The 17,149-nt window shown below is 43.9% G+C and overlaps 1 protein-coding gene across 2 annotated transcripts in view; it reads right to left on the bottom strand.

Moving 5' to 3' along the window:
• The window catches only part of LOC111263758 (uncharacterized), a 21,011-nt gene extending 4,595 nt beyond the window's left edge, over nt 1-16,416 (bottom strand). Inside the window, exons 1-7 of one of the 2 annotated variants that reach the window (XR_015312445.1) lie at nt 13,981-16,413; nt 12,314-12,526; nt 4,212-4,392; nt 3,854-3,940; nt 3,531-3,669; nt 2,571-3,302; nt 1-1,548 (exon numbers count right to left, since the gene is read on the bottom strand). The exon at nt 1-1,548 is cut by the window's left edge and continues 4,595 nt beyond it. Coding sequence is in view for 1 of the 2 variants with exons in the window: in XM_022839134.2 (XP_022694869.1) it covers nt 1,481-1,548; nt 2,978-3,302; nt 3,531-3,669; nt 3,854-3,940; nt 4,212-4,392; nt 12,314-12,401 (888 nt within the window). In the remaining variant the exon portion in view is untranslated. Of the gene's footprint in view, nt 1,549-2,570; nt 3,303-3,530; nt 3,670-3,853; nt 3,941-4,211; nt 4,393-12,313; nt 12,527-13,980 lie in introns of both variants that reach the window. The other variant, XM_022839134.2, reaches the window with a different exon arrangement.
• Between the last annotated feature and the right edge of the window lie 733 nt (nt 16,417-17,149).

A 17,149-nucleotide genomic window follows, 5' to 3' on the forward strand; every position in this document is an offset into this window, starting at 1 on the left:
GAATTATATGATTCTTTATCATGATACTTATCAATATTATGTACACTACTGACATAGCACAGATTTACAGTTCAATTACCGTTGGCGGTCGCGCGAGGTAGGACAGATACAACATGCCTTCCTGTTTCTGTGTATTTCACTCGCATCACGTCTATCTATCTATCTATCTATCTCTCTATCTATCTATGTATCTATCTATGTATCTATCTATCTATCTATCTATCTATCTATCCATCTATCTGTATTGTTGTTATCAGTATTATTGTTGTTATAATAATCTCTTGATTTCTCTGTTCTGCTATACTCTCCGGACATTTCGGAATGGCGCTCGCAGAACAAAAGTAAAGTGAGAGCAACTGAGGCGTCGTCCGCGCTTGATGGCACAGATCGTTGTTGAGTACGGGTTCAGCAACTAATTGACCTCTGTTCAAGTCTACCTCTGTGTTGTCTGCTTTGCAGCGTCGATGATTTTCACTCCTCAAAAATTTCACTAACAGCCATAATTCAGTCGTGGCTGAAAATTTTACTCTCGGTTAATCGTCGACAATAGCTGTTGGCTTTCGACGGGCCAGCGGGCTCAAGTCACAGCGGAGGAGACGCCACCGGCAAACCTCCTTTTTAATGCTCCTAGTCGCGTACGAACCGTGAGCAAAAACACTAACGCAGACCTAAATTCGTATTAGGATAATGCAAGGGTATCGTCACTTCAGCCACTTAGTCATTACCTTATTGGCGAGCCATCACTCCTCGATCCAATCGTTTCAACAAGGCCAGCCCAGCCGGCTACTCATCAGTCCCTCGAGTTCCGCTACAGTGTTCGGTGAGAATTTGCGGCCTCTTTGGGTTTAGGGGGTACTTTTCCTTGGCAAAAATGAATTTTCCTATCCTTCTTACCGCTTTTTAGCCGCTTATTAAATTGTGGAGAGCATTGCTTAACTGTTCTTCTCCGAAAACAGGTTATGAAAAGAAGCTCTAGGACCTCCTTGTTGTTTCTCTCTAATGAGAGTATTTGCACATTTGTAAAATTCTATTCATCGCTCAGAGCCTAACATAGGCCGGCTCGAAGGATCGTGTCCATTTTCATGTCACTTCCTCCCTTTATGCATTAGTCTTTATTATTCCACATGTATTCCTTGCTGTCCAATGATCTCAACTGCTGTAGATCGCGTATAACCTTGTGCGCGTCTGGTCTGCATTGCCACAGTCGGCGCTATCATGACGCAACACGTCGGTTCCCTTTTGTTGTCATATTCTGATGATGATGATGATCTTAATATTTGCCTTTATTTGTGTTCCCATGACGAAATATGATGAAGAGCAGTCATTTTTGTTGAAAATGGATTTTTCCAGTGATTCCTATCTTATTATTCTTCTTATAACTCTAAGTTGTAGTATTTACAGCTGTGTGAGTCCGTACTCGTTGAGGTGAGACGACGTGGGCTTAGAAATCAGACATGTCTGCCGCAATTGCTGTTGATGTTCAGCTGTTGAAACGCCCCACACTACAATGGTGATACGACCGTTGATCGGAGAAAGTGCCACGGGGAGCTGAAAGATACAAAGGCAAAGCAATAACGGAACTTAACCTGAGAAACCCTTCCACTAAACGATGGAGGACTCATTTACTTTTTGAGATTTAAACCTTCAAACGCGTACCATCTCAGATTAGGTGCTGAGAAAATCTTGCAAGGACGGCTTCAAAGGGCAGCTATCATGCTCCTATCGTAGGGGTACTTGTACTAAAGGGTACGGACTCTTCCCAAAGGAGGTCAACGAACCAAAACAAGGCTTGCGACACAGGCGTTGCGCATCGAAGTGAGTAGCAGTGTACATATTTAAGATTTCCGTCTGATGTATTTAACCCTTTTCCGTAAACCAATAGCCACAAGGCAATAAGCGACACGACATAACGACTGCTCAGGAACATCTGAGATTTAAATATGTTATTGATACGAACTTCTAAAACGATATTTGTATTCACTGTGCCGAAGGTAACAGGCGCTGCCTTGCGTTTCTCTGTCTTGGCGTTCGGTGTCTGAAGCCTAGAAGTGCTTGTAAATAATTAGGCCCTCTACTTTGCCTGATTTCCTTTGTACAGGTTAATATTGAACCACGGCAACCAGATAGATTAGCGGACATGAGAAGGGTGCAAAGTGATCGTCAAAGCATGCAAACACAGATTTACACAAACTTGGTAAAATTCAGATAACATTCTGAAAACACTGTGTAGACTTTAGCAGAGGTAAAACATTTTCCGCTGGTTACGGATACGATCATAATGTCGTAGTGTGTGCAATGTTGTCGGACGATAGCGACGATCAGCATCTGAACGTCTTTGCCTTAGGAAACGTTAACAAAAAGGTCCAAAGAGAAATGGATCTTCGGCATCTTAATTTAGCAGAACAGATGCTAGGCGGCAAATGGAGTGCTGATGGCAAATAGTCATGATTAATATGACTGGTTAACAGGCAATAAAGTTTGCACAAATAGAATACCTCTAAAAACTGTTTCTGTATTGAGCCACATGCGATTATACTGCCAAGTCATTAGCACAAACAATTTTCGCTTACAGATTAATGAATTCAGCCGTAAGGCGGGCGGGGGCCTTTTTGGGACGAACCGCTCTCTGGTTGACCTGACTGGCTCCTCATGTGCCATAACAGTTGTTCATGTTATTGTTGCACTAAATACTTCGTACCATAAGCAACATGTTACAGCTAGTTGCTCCAGCTTTTCTGTATTTTTCTTAATTTCCTTTTTTACAATCGCTCTTTATTTTTACTCTGTCTCAGAGTGTTGTGCCGCGCATACTGCAGGCCTAATCAACGAGGACCCAGTCACTTCTGGTCCTATCAGGACTCATCTGTGCCACCCACATCGGCCAGCTGTCGTTTGCTGCAATGACCATTTCGTCAGCGCGCACACGACTCGGCGGCAAGCGGCTGAAGGTGATCGGGGGGTGGGTGTCCGTACTCACTAGGCCGAGTGGCCTGTGGGGTGCCTGGTTGTAGATGTTGTGGTGGCGCAGCACCTGGGTAAGGCGGGTAGAGGTATGGCGCCGGTCCCCCTGGACCCAATCCAGAGGGCAGACCCCCCGACAGGCCGCCTGGTAAGCCACCGGAGAGGCCGGCGGCAGATAGTCCTGGAGGAAGGCCAGGTGTTCCAGCGCCAACAGGACCCGTTAACGCGGCCAACGGAGGTGTCCCTGATGGGTTGAGTAGACCCGGGTGCTGTGAGCCCGGTCCAGGCCCTTCTGCCAAAACAACGTGTCCTGGTCCAGAAGGCACCGTCACCGTCTGCCCCTGAAATGCGTCCAAAAAAGATAAAAAGTCAGGACATTGCTTAGATTCTAGAGTGTATTGGCAAAAACTTGCATATTCTATTGTCAGCGCATTTTCCTCAGTGTCATTGTCCGTTCACTTACGGCACTCCAATTAAATCATCTACCGACAGCTAAACACGAGCAACTGCTTGAAAAACTGGCATCCTGCAGAAACGTTTTTACTGAAAAGTGTAAGTTTTTAACTTACCGGCCGAGGTTGATTGTTCGCCTGCGACTGAGAGTTCGCTTGTCCATTGTTACTGTTACTTTGGCTGCTGTTCTGCTGATTTTGCTTCTTCTTAACATTTTTAGTATTTGGCAGTTTATTGTCCTTTTTCCATTTCATCCTGTAAAAGAAATGCCATCGCAGTGAGCGAGAAGCATTTGTCGTCGACTGTTGGCAATATGAACTAATTTGTAAAGGTTTACAACTAATCCACCTATAATGTAGCTTCCATTAATCACTTTCTAATATTATGCGCTATAATGGTCGATATAAAGAGCGGGAGAGGTCTCCTTTTGCACACTCGCCTCCGATTTTGAAACCAGATTTTTATCTGGCGTTCGGTCAGGCACAGACTATGCGCGATCTCGATCCTGCGTCGTCTCGTTAGATATCTGAAAATCAGATCATTAGCGGTATGTCAGTTCATACAACAAACATAGCACATGGTTCTCTGCTTGATTGCTGAATTTAGTTTTGCCTAATCAGATAATGTTTTTCTTTTTTTTTTTTTTACTATCTTTTTTCCGTTAAAATAGTGGTTAGGATATCTTTAAGGGCTTTCATAACAATACGAATCGCGTTCACAAGTTAACTGGTTGGACGAAATGTTCTTTGTAAATAGGTGGGTTTACATCTTTACTTTAGAAGAGCATTGCTATATACCTGTTGAAATGAAATTCTTTCTCTAATTCGAGTATCTGATGGCGGGTGTAGGCGGTCCGTTGTCTCTTGGGTTCCATGATGTTGCCGAAGGCTCCATGATCGGCTGCTGCTCCACAGGCAAAGCCCCGCATCTGTGGATCCGGATACGGGTCTCCCGTCCAGTCATCAACGGAACGAGAGTCTGTAAAAGTAAACGTACGTACGGAAACAGTCTTAATTTAGAGCTAATCCGATATTGGTTGTTTATTTATATAAACAGCCACTCGAATCGAGTAGTGCATGGAGGTCCCTGGACGCTACACGTAGTTTTGCCGGGTTGAAACTTCCTTGGTCCGCAGACTTATCAGGAAACACGCGTATTGGTCGGTGAGTTTATCTCTTTTTTTGGAGGACAAACACACTTTCTTTTTTTAAATAAAACAGCTGATTTTAAAACGGTTAGCAGACGGTAACGAAATGAGGGAGCCAGAAAGAAAATGGCGCGATTCTTCAGTATTGTTTGCGTTTATTCTATTTTGTCGACAGGACTTTGTCACCCTTGATAAGACTAATTATCGCGTCGCAGGTCAGCATTGTTAATCCCTTAATCACTGCAGTAATGTCGTTTTCATTACCCACAGATGATGTTAACATTCCATAATACTGACACTATGTGGGAGAGACACAGATTCGTAGCATGCTTAAGTTAACTCAAATTGGAGTGTGGAACCTTCATGGATCATTTTAACGCAACCGCTGAACTTGAATTGCGTAAGTACCATCACATAAGCTTGTGGAAATGACACAAATCGTAATGTACTACACAGAAGGGGTTTGTAAAAAAAACCGAAATAATTAAAGTACTTCTAAGGATTAAGTTCGCACAGTTGCAAGTAAATCGGTGGCTTTTTGAGCGCAAGCAAGCTATAAACGTGTTCTTGCCGGAAGGAAGAAGAACAGGAGGCGGCTATAGCAAGGGGCTTTGTAAATCTCCTTTTGCTGTATAATCCGCTAGATTAATATGAGCAAAGATCGTAACGATAGTAAGGTTTAGAAATAGAGCCTAATGTGGTCCTAAATAATGTGCTTTATTTAAACTTTTCTTAGAGCACACAGGGACCTCTGGTGTTAGTTAAGCATCTTGTACCTATTTATTGTGAAGCCAGTTTGACAACCTGCCACTCAACATCGTGTTCACAGAAAAATGAATAGCATGCTTATATTCAACTATCGGATAGCAGAGCCTAACCTGAAGTTTGCAATTATTATAAAAAGGCAGACGAATGAGTTTTCAACAACATAGGCCAGTCTTTTTTATTCGTTGACATCGTATCAGGGCAGTGCTGTTGCTACGATATATTTTTCTCTCGCTTTGTCTCTGTATATTATTGGTGTCCAACACAGATAGTGATGGTGTGAAGAGGAATCTCGCAAGAAAAATTCCTTTACCCTAACGAATGGCATTTTTTCCTTGCTCACCACCATAATCGCCATTTTCGTCTTCATCATTGTAGACAATACCGTTCGGACCCTCGAGAACTGTCCAAAATCATGGACTCTTCACTCTCGTTTTACTTTTCATCTTTCCCTGATCCGCGACAAGAAAGCAAGCGGGGTCCTCTGCGCCCTCTTGCTCGATATGGCCTGCCGGCCGCGCAGCTCCTGTTTAGCATCAGACCTTCGTCAGCAGTAGCTTCGGCTTTCAGCCGTGTCGCGTCGCTGGCGCTGCGGTCGTTTTTGGTCGCAGAGCGATCCCACAGATTTCGGGTATAAGGTAGAAAGAGAGATAGTAGAAGAAGAAAAAGGCGGGTGAGGGTAGTAGCTATCGTTCGTTGGCAGCATCGGGTCGTGTTTTGCTTGCTGCTGATGAGTGTATACGGCTCTGTTGGGTTTTGTTTGATAGGCTTCAGGCTTTCGTAGGTGTATTGTCGGGTCAGGCCGACAGACACAGGCTGGAGGCAGCACAAGCTGGATTGTGTACCAGCAGGCAAGCCGGGCTCAAGCCCACTAGCACAAACCCCACCGAATAGCTCGGCTGAGCCCACGAACGCACCGAGCAACGGGTAAAAGAAGCCCGAGCAAGAAAGTGAGCGGCGTTCGACGTGGGGCGGTGCCTCGCTCGCTGCTAGCGAGAGAACAGTGATATATATACATGCGTATATATGTAACCGACCGGCCGCTGGCGCCGCGGCCGCTCTCGAGAAAGCTTAGCCGACCGTTGGTTGGCTGGCTGACTGGCCGTCATCTTCCGTTTCTCCTCGACCCGTCCTCGGCCGCTGCCGCCGCCGCCGCCGCCGCCGCCGCCGCCCTGTTTGCTTGCTTCGTCTGCAGCGGCGTGCTGGTGTCGGCGGCAACGGGGCGCTGTTCTGACAGAAAAAACTCCGCGAGACAGACCGACCAATCGATGAACCTAGAGCCCCAAGCCCAGATAGCCAGATGATAGCTGGCCAAGCCGGGCCGACACGGCGCTGCTCTTCGCCAAGTTCAGCTTTGTACCCGGCCGGCGGCCAGTCGCCACGGAGAACGCAACGGTTGTACTAGTCGCAGATTTAGCAAGAGAACTGGCCGTGCTGGACCACCAACAGCAAGCGCGTATATATATATATATATATATATATATAAATATATATATATTTGTACGATGCCTTGGTTCGGCCCTCCTTGCTTTCGATGGGGGTGGCGGCGGTATGTCTGTCGTCTGGCAGCAGCATAGGCACTCACATACGTACAACGAGGCGATACGCGGTGTAGTGACGAAATGACGATGCTCTGTCGTAGCCGATGTCGATGCTCTGGCGTCAAAGCGCTCTGACTGGGTGAATAGCAGGCAGACAGTACTCTGTTCAACACGATCACCATCATAGGAAGCACTAAGAACGTTGCTAGACCCGCAAACAACGCTTAACTTTAGCGGATTCGTTTATTTCACTTATTTTCATGGATGTTCAGTATACGCCTATGCAGCAGACCGATGCGAAACGTATAACTAGCAATTCCCACAGACCCGAGCCAAATCCCTTCCGCAACGGATATTTCACTTCAATGTCATATCAACACACATCATGCATTGGCAAATCCGTCCAATAACAGGTTATGTACGTTCCATGTAGATGATTGTACACTGTACACTGAGTTAGTGTGCCGATTACTAGCGTATGGTACGCGATAATATGAGCGCAGCCAGCGCTAGCGAGATCCGTTGACTGGCTGAAACGGACAAGCGATGATATACAGACGCTATCGCTAAAGAAAATGTCATAGAAGACACATACACTATCGATGTCCAAAGATGCCATGCGCCCACATTACTGCCGAGAGTGCGCGCAGAACTTGCTACATACATATGTGTTGTGGAATTCTTATCTATATATATATGGAATTTATATATTCAGCCAACCGGTTTGGGAACAGCCTCAGGAAGTAGCCTGAGTGCAAATATATACCAAAAGCTCGTTTTTAACGTTTGCCAAACATGAATCTGCGAACCATCTTAGAAGATAGGTGTTATCGAGAAATAGACCCAAAGATAGAGGTACAGTGAAATAAAACGTAGAATACCTCAGACAGTTTGAGCGTATACTTCGTAGTAGTAGCTCTGATTTAATCAAGCGAATTGGACATATTTTTGTTTGCTCAAAAAGGATGTATAGCACATGAAACAAGCATGAAGCACAATTAATCGGACAAGTTGACGGAGAAATCACCTGTACGTCCTCCACTCATAACAGCTAACTCCGTTTTGTACAATGGCTTCAGAAAAGATGGGCTGTTTGTTAAAAATATTTTTTAATGAATTTCATAGATAATATGTTTTAGCATAAACTTCATAGCTCAGTTACACTACGAATCGAAAGTATTACGTGCAAATTACCTTATACCGTTTCAATCTCATTCTCTTGAACCTGTCTGAGAAACTAGAAAAGTTCTATTCTGCACAGTCTAAAAGTTTTCTCTCGTCATTAAAAAACTTTAGTTCCTTGTGAATCTATGCAGTCGGTTCAGTGTTATTAAAAAAAAAAAAAAATTTAATAACAACAACAATCGTTCTATCTAATGCGGACATTAAAAGGGTGAAAAATACCTTAGGTTATCTCAACCTGAAACCATTTAGGTATACTGCGTCATAGTATCAGATCATCCAGCCAAATGACACTGGTGACTAGTAACGATTATTAATGTTGTATACACGGAGAATCCATCAGTCATTTTTTCAGGAGAAGGAGACCGCCATTGTTGTAAGCTAAAGCGAAAAAAAGAAACCTCATTGTCTAGCATACAGCGGAACATCGATGGCCGTGCAATTATTTACAATGAAACACTTAATAATATTAACAATAAAAATACCGCCATTTTGTACTAATTAGAACAACTTCTTACCGTAGCTGTACGAAAATATTCGCGCTTGAGTGAACGGCTAACCGTTTCTTTTTCTGGTAGCATATTCCATAACGGTACTTTCCACTAGGTTTGGAAAGCTCATTTAGGTCTTCGTAGGACACTATCTGTCCGATGTACAGCGCTCGAAGTAAAAAGAGGCAGTGTTAAATCAGTGTTTCAAGTCCGTGTAGCTTTGCGTCAGTGTGTTAAATTGGTTAGTTCTACAACAGGCTAGACGATGTCACTAGTAGCCCGTCTTATTTCTACTTCGTTTGATATGTTCCAACTAAGAGAAGAAACGTTGGGCCGCTCATTAATTTCGCCTATATAAAGCTACTTTTGATCGTCGAACCCACTTTCTGGTCAAGGGCAATCTTTATAAAAATGGTTTTCCCCATATATGAACTGTCCGCCAATAGACCACGGCCTCTCTGTTATCGCTGTCGTTTTAACAGAACGTAACGGTATCTTAAAGTTTCAATCTGTAATAGGTACGATTATATAGAATTAATCAACGCGAGACCAATGCAATCGTTACTAACTTCGGGCTCCAACATTGTCACGTTGACTCTGTCTGTTGGTGCCTTCTCACGATAGCGTTTAAATTCTGCTTACGCGTTAACGGATACGCTTCCGATGACACACATTGCCGTAATGTTTTCCGTGCATTTGGTACATCCAGGGGGCGATAGATTTTTTTCCTATGTACACAGTAGACCAAATATGTGTTCAGAACATAGTTCAGTAATAACAGTAGTATTAAAAGCTGCAAAATCTCTCTCAAAGCCGGGGCAATTTTCTCGACAGCTACGTGGAGTACTATAGAAGTTTTGATAGAAACCGCTTGCAGATAAAGTTATTCTATTGTAGTCTTTAGAGAAAAATGCCCTGCACTCTAGACGTCAATTTTTCGTGAAGCAAAAAAAAATCACACAAGGATCCTACGGAAGGTAACAACAAGTAGACGTTATGCGTAAGACGTTCCCTGTGTGAGTACCTCGTTTTATATCTAGTCGACAAAGCCATGTTCAAAACAAAGACAATGCGTGCATACGTACGTTACATGCAATACCCCTCCTAACACAAGGCATGAGATACAAGGTTTATTTTCAAACGCTCACTTCTTATAATCACTCTTGGAGAGAATATTTATGTTGCTCACAAGTATGGATGTATCAGTGATTTGTGAAACGAAGTCCATTCGATAGATTCTATCCTCTGGCCACTTATTATATAATATAACGGAACACTAGCGTTGTTTCCTTTGAATGATTAGCTTGCAAAGCGGCTATTTATGTTTCCTATGGGAGCCTGTTTTTGAACCTTGATAATGAGAATCTCAGTTGTCGTGAAACATTTTTGTGCTATACAATGGATATCCACTATATATGAGTATCAATGCAAACATGTCTGAAATCTGTCGTTGGGTCTGATAGCTGACAACATGTTGTTAGAACTCAAATGGGTTAATGATAAATAATCATGTCATGACCGATTTAGCGTTATACATTTTGCCCAGATCGCGTTTGTTTATATAGCGAATAAAGGCGCTCGAGCGATTCCGCGTACACGGCCATTTTCAAATTAGTGTAATTATCAATGGCATCAATTCAAGAAAGATGTCGTTATCTTGACTTAGCAACGTTAGCCAGCCAAAAATAGCTGATTTCTTGCCGACAAAAATTATACAAGCGTCACGTTCTAAACTTACTAGCGTGCACCTTCTAACTTGGAATAGCTAATAGCATTAAGTTGTAGTTACGTCGTGGAAGCTCTCGTTCAAAACCGTTATATTAGTTAACAGAAAATGCATGAAGTTGGCACTACTTTGGTACACTAGTCCGGCTTCTGCAGACATATTTTGGACGTATTTTGTAAAGGTTTTGCTGCAGTCTCGTGCGCCTGTCGATATGACAATAGATCCCCTGATTCCTAGTCCACGAGGGCGGGCCGGGGGTCTACCCTATGTACTACATTTCAACGACACTTATCGAATTCGGCGTGTGATCCCCCAGCGATGCCACACTGACAGTGTGACGTCGCTGGGGGATGGAAACAGAGGGAGAAGGCGTGATGTGTATATGTGGAGGTTAGTGCGGACGCTGATCGACCCGAAGGATCGAAATCGTCCATTGCAGTATAGCCATACTGATAGCTAATACAAATCGAGCCTTTGGCAAAACGCCTGATCTGAGTCGGCGTCGTGTCGCTTACATTTGTTTTGTATATTAAAGCGGAACGACGCGTGTACAGTCATCAACTTGCGATTAGTAATAATTTATTTTTAACATTATTTGTTTAATCAAGCAGTTATTGCTTTTAGCAACGATAGTAATAAAATAAAGCCACGGTTTCAGTAAGCATTTGTAATAAGGAAAAGGTTGATGATGTTTGATCACCGAAATCTACGCATACACACACATATACATGCCGTACCTCAACTACTGCAGTGTTGGAATACACGAAACACCTTTAACATGCGGAGAATTTTTTGAACAGGTACATTTTGATCTCTATTCTGGACGAAAATCGTGCCGTTACAATCGGAGCGCCGAAAACTGTGACGCACGTAAATCTGCGTAGGCTTTACGAAATATTTAATTAAAAATCAGTGGAATATTGTAAAGACGGATATATATCCAATGATTTAGCTCCAGACTCATTCCAGTGGGTACGCCCAGGTCGCCCGAAAAACAAACTAGTGACGAAGATGACAGACGAATTGATTACCTTGTAATCAGTTCGAATCCGTAAACGATAAAAAACAGGAAAATACTCAGAAATTGCCTGGCACGTATATTTTGGTCACGTAAATTGTCAAGCAAAGTCCGCATCCCTTCAATGAGCCATGTTGTTTAAGGACGACATCAACGACGACAACAGCTGATTTAGGATATGGGTTTTGTTATTCAATAATTCCTGGTTGAGCAGGTGCTTAGAATCGGCATCAGCTTCTCAGATAACAATACTCATTTGGTTACTCTGCCGGATCTCATTATTATAACTTTGATAATTACTTGCTCATAGCACATTCTGAAGATAGTCTCGAGTCCGGTATCGCCTTTAGGCGTTCCATCAGACGGACGGAGGGACGGACGGCTGGCTCGCTCGCAGCACGCAACAAACCATGTGCCTGTCTATGCCCGGGTTCGAATCTAGACCACAACGTGCCCCCAAGAACGCCCTGCCACCCACTGGCCTATCACCGACCCTCTCTAGCCGAGTGATAGAACTGGATAGCCGCAATGGTCATTTATTAGGATGACTTTTTTATTGTTGCTTAAACTTCTAGAAGTTCTATGAAATTCTTCTAGAAATGATATTCTATGGTGATAGAAAAAAAGCGCTCATTGTTTTACACGGCATGAACCGTAAATCTATCGTCATTGTCAATGTTTTTTGAAAATCTTGATGAGTGTTCTATGAGTCGGAGCGGATGATCGTACGTACGCTCGGCCTATATTTAATTAAAGTCTTATTGTAACACGGCCGTCACTCATCTGATCTGATCTGATCTGATCTGATCTGCGTATTAAACAATTCGAAACAAGATCACCAAATTGAAAAAACAAATTACCATTGTACTTCTGATATAATTTCAACGCCACATAGTATCGATATTTGGCAAAAGCTCGGCCTGCGTGCATTCAACAGTTGTGAGAAGCGTTTTCATCAGAATATCAAGTAGAACAGGACGTATCTGGATAAATGCAGGTGTGTATGTAAATATGAAAAGGAACAATTACCTTGCGCAGACTGTCCACTGTGTGCCTTCTTCATCCAGGGATAAATTACGGGATGTTCCGAGTCGGGTGTCCCCCGGCTCGAAGCCATGGGCGGAGTGGGTGAGGTCTCTGGGGATGTGACCCCTGAAACGTAGTCGCGACTCAGTGGGGACACCGTTGGCGCAGGAGAGACGTTTTGCCCAGGTGACACGACGGGTGTTGAAGGTGAGGACGCTGCAATATGGTCTAGGGGATGTTAGTCAACTGCTGAAGATTGTAGAAGTAATAACTAATTTCCCAATAGCACGATCTGTTGTGTTAGAGATGTTGTTCTGACAGACGTTGTTCACTTAACGATGGTTCCTTTGTATTTGCAATATCACTCGTAGTTTATCTAGCATTGCGTTAACGTTCGTGACATAACAGCACAGCGCGTCAACGGCTCGTTGTTCCTGTCGCGTTTATTCTACTACATACGGTGTTCCATGTTTTTTAGCATATTGAAAGGATTGTATCTATTTGTATGGAAAGGCAACAAGGCGTCCGGAAGAAGCGAGTGGACGAGTTCCTAACCAACTTCAAAGTACTACGCACTTACAGGCTTAATTCGCCTATGACTTCTAACAATAAACCGCTTCGTAGATACAATCTATCTTCGGTTTACGTAGAATACTTCCTGAACTCATCTACCCAAATGCCCAAAGAAAAGACCCAAGAAATATAGGCACTATTAGTGGCATTATTTGGCCAATGTCGGTGCATTATCACGCTTAGTCGATCTCTATACGATAAACGAGCAATCCATATTACGATATAACTTGGGACAACTTAGACGTTTAGGGAACAGTGTTTATAGGTTTTAGAAGTACTACTCTACTCTATCTACAATGTATAGTTGATACGGGACTGGATACAATGTGGATCTCAAATATTTAGATACTTGATTGGTAACTTAATTCAACTTATAGATTGTAAAGTGCGTTCCTACCAAAGGTAACTGCTAGAATGTAGCAATGAATTCTAATGGCATGAATCGCATGGCAAAGTGTTTGAACGCATAATTGGGACATTTCTACGGAAAAGTTGGGATTTTATGATGAGATAAACGCTCGGATATATCTATAAAGTAAATCCATTGTTTGGCCTTACGATAATTAGTTTTGTGAATTTTTTCTTTTTTTTTCTTTTGAATTTTGAAGAGAATAATTAATTGTTAGGCGCCGGTACCCTAATTGGTGAAGAAACTCATATTTGTTAAAGATCCGACTGACAATCCTGTTTCGTAGTTACACGACAACTTTGTGTTCGTTCTGCTTCTGCTTTAAACTATGATGACTTCCTGATTGTTGCAGGCGGTTACGACATTTTGTTCGGTTAAATTGATTCCTTTCAGATAAAAGGCATTTGCCTTATGCTACACTCTTGACTGGCAGTGTGTAGGGTTTATCCTAACTCTTGTGGGCACCACAGACTAACCAGGTTGAACCGCAGCTATTTTATAGACGTATATGCGATAAAATAAGGAGACGTGAGTTATAATTAAAAGAAACCTTACCATATTTTAGCGTTAACTAGTAATACCCATTACGTTATTGACGCTGAACTTATTTACGGCAGGGTAAGTAGTGAAGTCGGATGAAAATAGCGAGGGCAGGCTGCTATTATCAACTTTACGAGCGAGCACTCACAGTTCCAGTTGGAGCACCGGCGACGACGACGACGACGACGACGGCGACGACGACGACGACGACGACGACGACAATAACGATAACAACAAAAACAAAAACAACAACAACAGCAGCAGCAGCAGCAGCAGCAGCAACGGCAACGGCAACCACACGTGCAGCCACAATTGGCTCTCTTTCTGCTGTGTCTGCTGCGTCACTGCACCTCATCTCTGTTCCTCTGTCCGTAGCGCGCTGGTGTTGTCACCGACAATGACGCCGCCGTCGCATAGAATGCAATGAACATGAGAAAGAGCGGCGGCGGCGGCAGCGATTGCACGAAGAGATGTTAGAAGAAGCTCCCTCGCCCGCAGCGACAGTCGCAACAGCGAAGTAGGCGATAGAACGACTAAGCGGCTGAATGAGCGACGCGCCGACCAATGGGTAGACGCCATTGAGTCACTGAACAGTACAGAATTGATATGGACGGCAGCAGGCTCAGCGCAGAACAGCCATGGCTAAGCAGTAGCAGTGCTGGCAGCAGAAGCGGACGTCGAATACGACGACAGCGACGGCTTTGGTAAAGACGCCTTGCCAAAGCAGGAGTTGGCCGTGTGCCAGGCGCAGTCGATGACAGGGGCGGCAGCGACCGCTACTGCGACGGTGGACGTCGTTACTTCGCCTGTTATTGCTGTTTCTTTCGCAGAAAGAACTCAGGGAAAAAGACTACTCGCAGACTGCTCGATCAACGGCGACGACGAAAACACGCAGGAATACCGCCAGCAAATAGAAGGCTCTGTCGGTGGCACTTTGGCGAGCAACTACCAGCGCTGGAACTAGCGTCACAACAATACTGAGATGACGGATATTACAACCGCAACATATTGTCCTTAGACGCACAGACGGGCAATGACGGCGCACGATTGCGCTCGTACCAAGTCAAAAAGGCAACGCGATGGATCGTGGGATAGATTGTAGTTTATAAGCGGCAGATAGTCGTTGTTGCTGGCTTGCAGGGCCAGCGTGGACGGGCAAATGCCGGCGGCGGCGGCGGCGGCCAAGCACCGAACGTCGGGACGCGGACGGACACACGGGCCGACATACGCATCCTCATCTATCTGTAAGTCTGTCCGTCTGACTATGTGTTTTTGCCTAATCCATCTGTTCAGGTACACCACCAGACAGACAAAAACGGCAGCCATCGAAGTCCAGCGATGGCGGCCATTCTGCTTGCCGTCGGCTGAACGAACGAGACAGAATAATTCGACAGAGAAGCATAATCACCGCGTTAAAATAGAGCAACCGTTGACGACGAGCAGCGGGGCGGTAAGCGATGATCAGGCGCCGTCAACTTATCTGATAAACGTCCCTTCCATCAATCGCCTCCTTCTCCTCTTGTTGTCAATTTTTACATAATAAATATCTAATTACGTATATGTCATGACAAAGGACGTCCGATACGTGAATGTTCGATGTGCAACAGAGTCGAAAGGACGGAAGCCAGGGCAAAAAAGGGCGCTGGCAAAACACAACGATAATAATTTCCTTTTAATGAGGAACAAAGGAAGGAATGAATGCGTGTTTCACTTTCACTTTTGCAGATTACGACCAATATCTATACACAACGATCTTACGCCTACGGCCTTCATTAGAATTTCTTTCCGACCAATTTACCTGTCGCTGACTTTAGCTCGGAACAAGTTAGTTCTGCTTTTACTTCCTTCAATTGATTGAATTGGTGAAGCTTGTTAAGGTAAAGGCACAATTGACGAGTAAGATCAACTTTATTAAGCCCCTCTGAGATGTTCTCTTCATCGAGTGACCAGTGTTAACGGCTGGAACTTTATCATAACTCCTGCTGCCATCTACAAGCTGCGGATCAATCTCTTTCTCACGACGATTTTTATTACTCAGCTCGGATGAATCAAGCGGCAATTGTTCGAAATTCTGGGTATCGGCGTGGCTCAATAAAAAGCCTACTTTAACTACTATTATTTTACGTGTTCTCGTTGCACTACATCGAGCTGGTGATTGCACTGCTAATCTACAACGGATTTGGTTTCTGGTAGATTTGTGAAGCCGGCCCTCGAACACAGACGGACGCTTTTTACATTCATATAAATGTACAAAATACAAACGCCAATCAAAAGATGCACGATTTTCCAAGGCTATGTACTATTTCGGCGTCCGCCGAACGACCAACTATCGCTGATCCACTGATCAAAGACGATCACTTCAAACAGACCGACTATTGCAGTGATTATATAAATGCATAGTTACAATAGGAGATGTGATAGTTAGCTCCTTCGGAATATGTTAACATAATCTTGGCACATTGTTCACGAACACAGTACTAACATGGTGACAGAAGTAATAACAAAAAAAACATAGATAATACTATTGATATTACGACTTTTACGGCTAGAGTTACGATTACGTCGTAATTATACGTAGTTAAAGGAACGAGCAGTATATAATACTGCACTGTCAGTACCATTGGATAATTTCAATTGCTCTCCGAAGATACTAAACTTTTCAAGAAAAGTATACTACTACATGCACTTACTATGAGAATATATATCTAGCTCTGGATAGTTCTTCGGCACCGGTCTTCACTTATACGACAGATTTCGTTAGACGGCGAGCACTAGTCTAGCTATCGATTATTAACCTATGCCATTTTTACGCTTCCGCTAAAGGTCGCCAGCCATCGTACTTCACCCTTCTCATCATCATCATTGCCATCGTCGTCGTCGTCGTCTCATTTTCCACCGGTGGACTCCCATCTCGGTCGTTTACTTCAACTCTAACAAAGGTTCATATTTCTTCACCCACCTAGACTTTGTAATCTATCCCTCGCTATTAAAGCCTCTTTGCAGTCCCACCATTATTCAACTCCGACGTCGTTTGGGCCATCGAGTGGCCGGGCTGAGCCTTCAGAAACGTTGGAGAAATGGGTGCAATGCGCTTTTCGTCTCAGGCAACTCCATCGAATCTCCTGCTATGGACCCCTCGAAATAACCTCTGCTCCCTCATTTCCTCCGCTGGCAGCCTGTGTCGTCTCTTTTTCCACTTCACCTTTTTTTACGAAAATCCCTTTTCCTCAACTCTTCATGCTGTTCCATTGTTGTATCCACTCCACAGCTTTCTACTGCAATCATATCTGTCTTTCCTATTGTTGCCGCCCTATATA

Source organism: Varroa jacobsoni, unplaced genomic scaffold, assembly GCF_002532875.2.
Source record: "Varroa jacobsoni isolate VJ856 unplaced genomic scaffold, vjacob_1.0 scaffold_789, whole genome shotgun sequence".
Classification (NCBI taxonomy): Eukaryota; Metazoa; Arthropoda; class Arachnida; order Mesostigmata; family Varroidae; genus Varroa; species Varroa jacobsoni.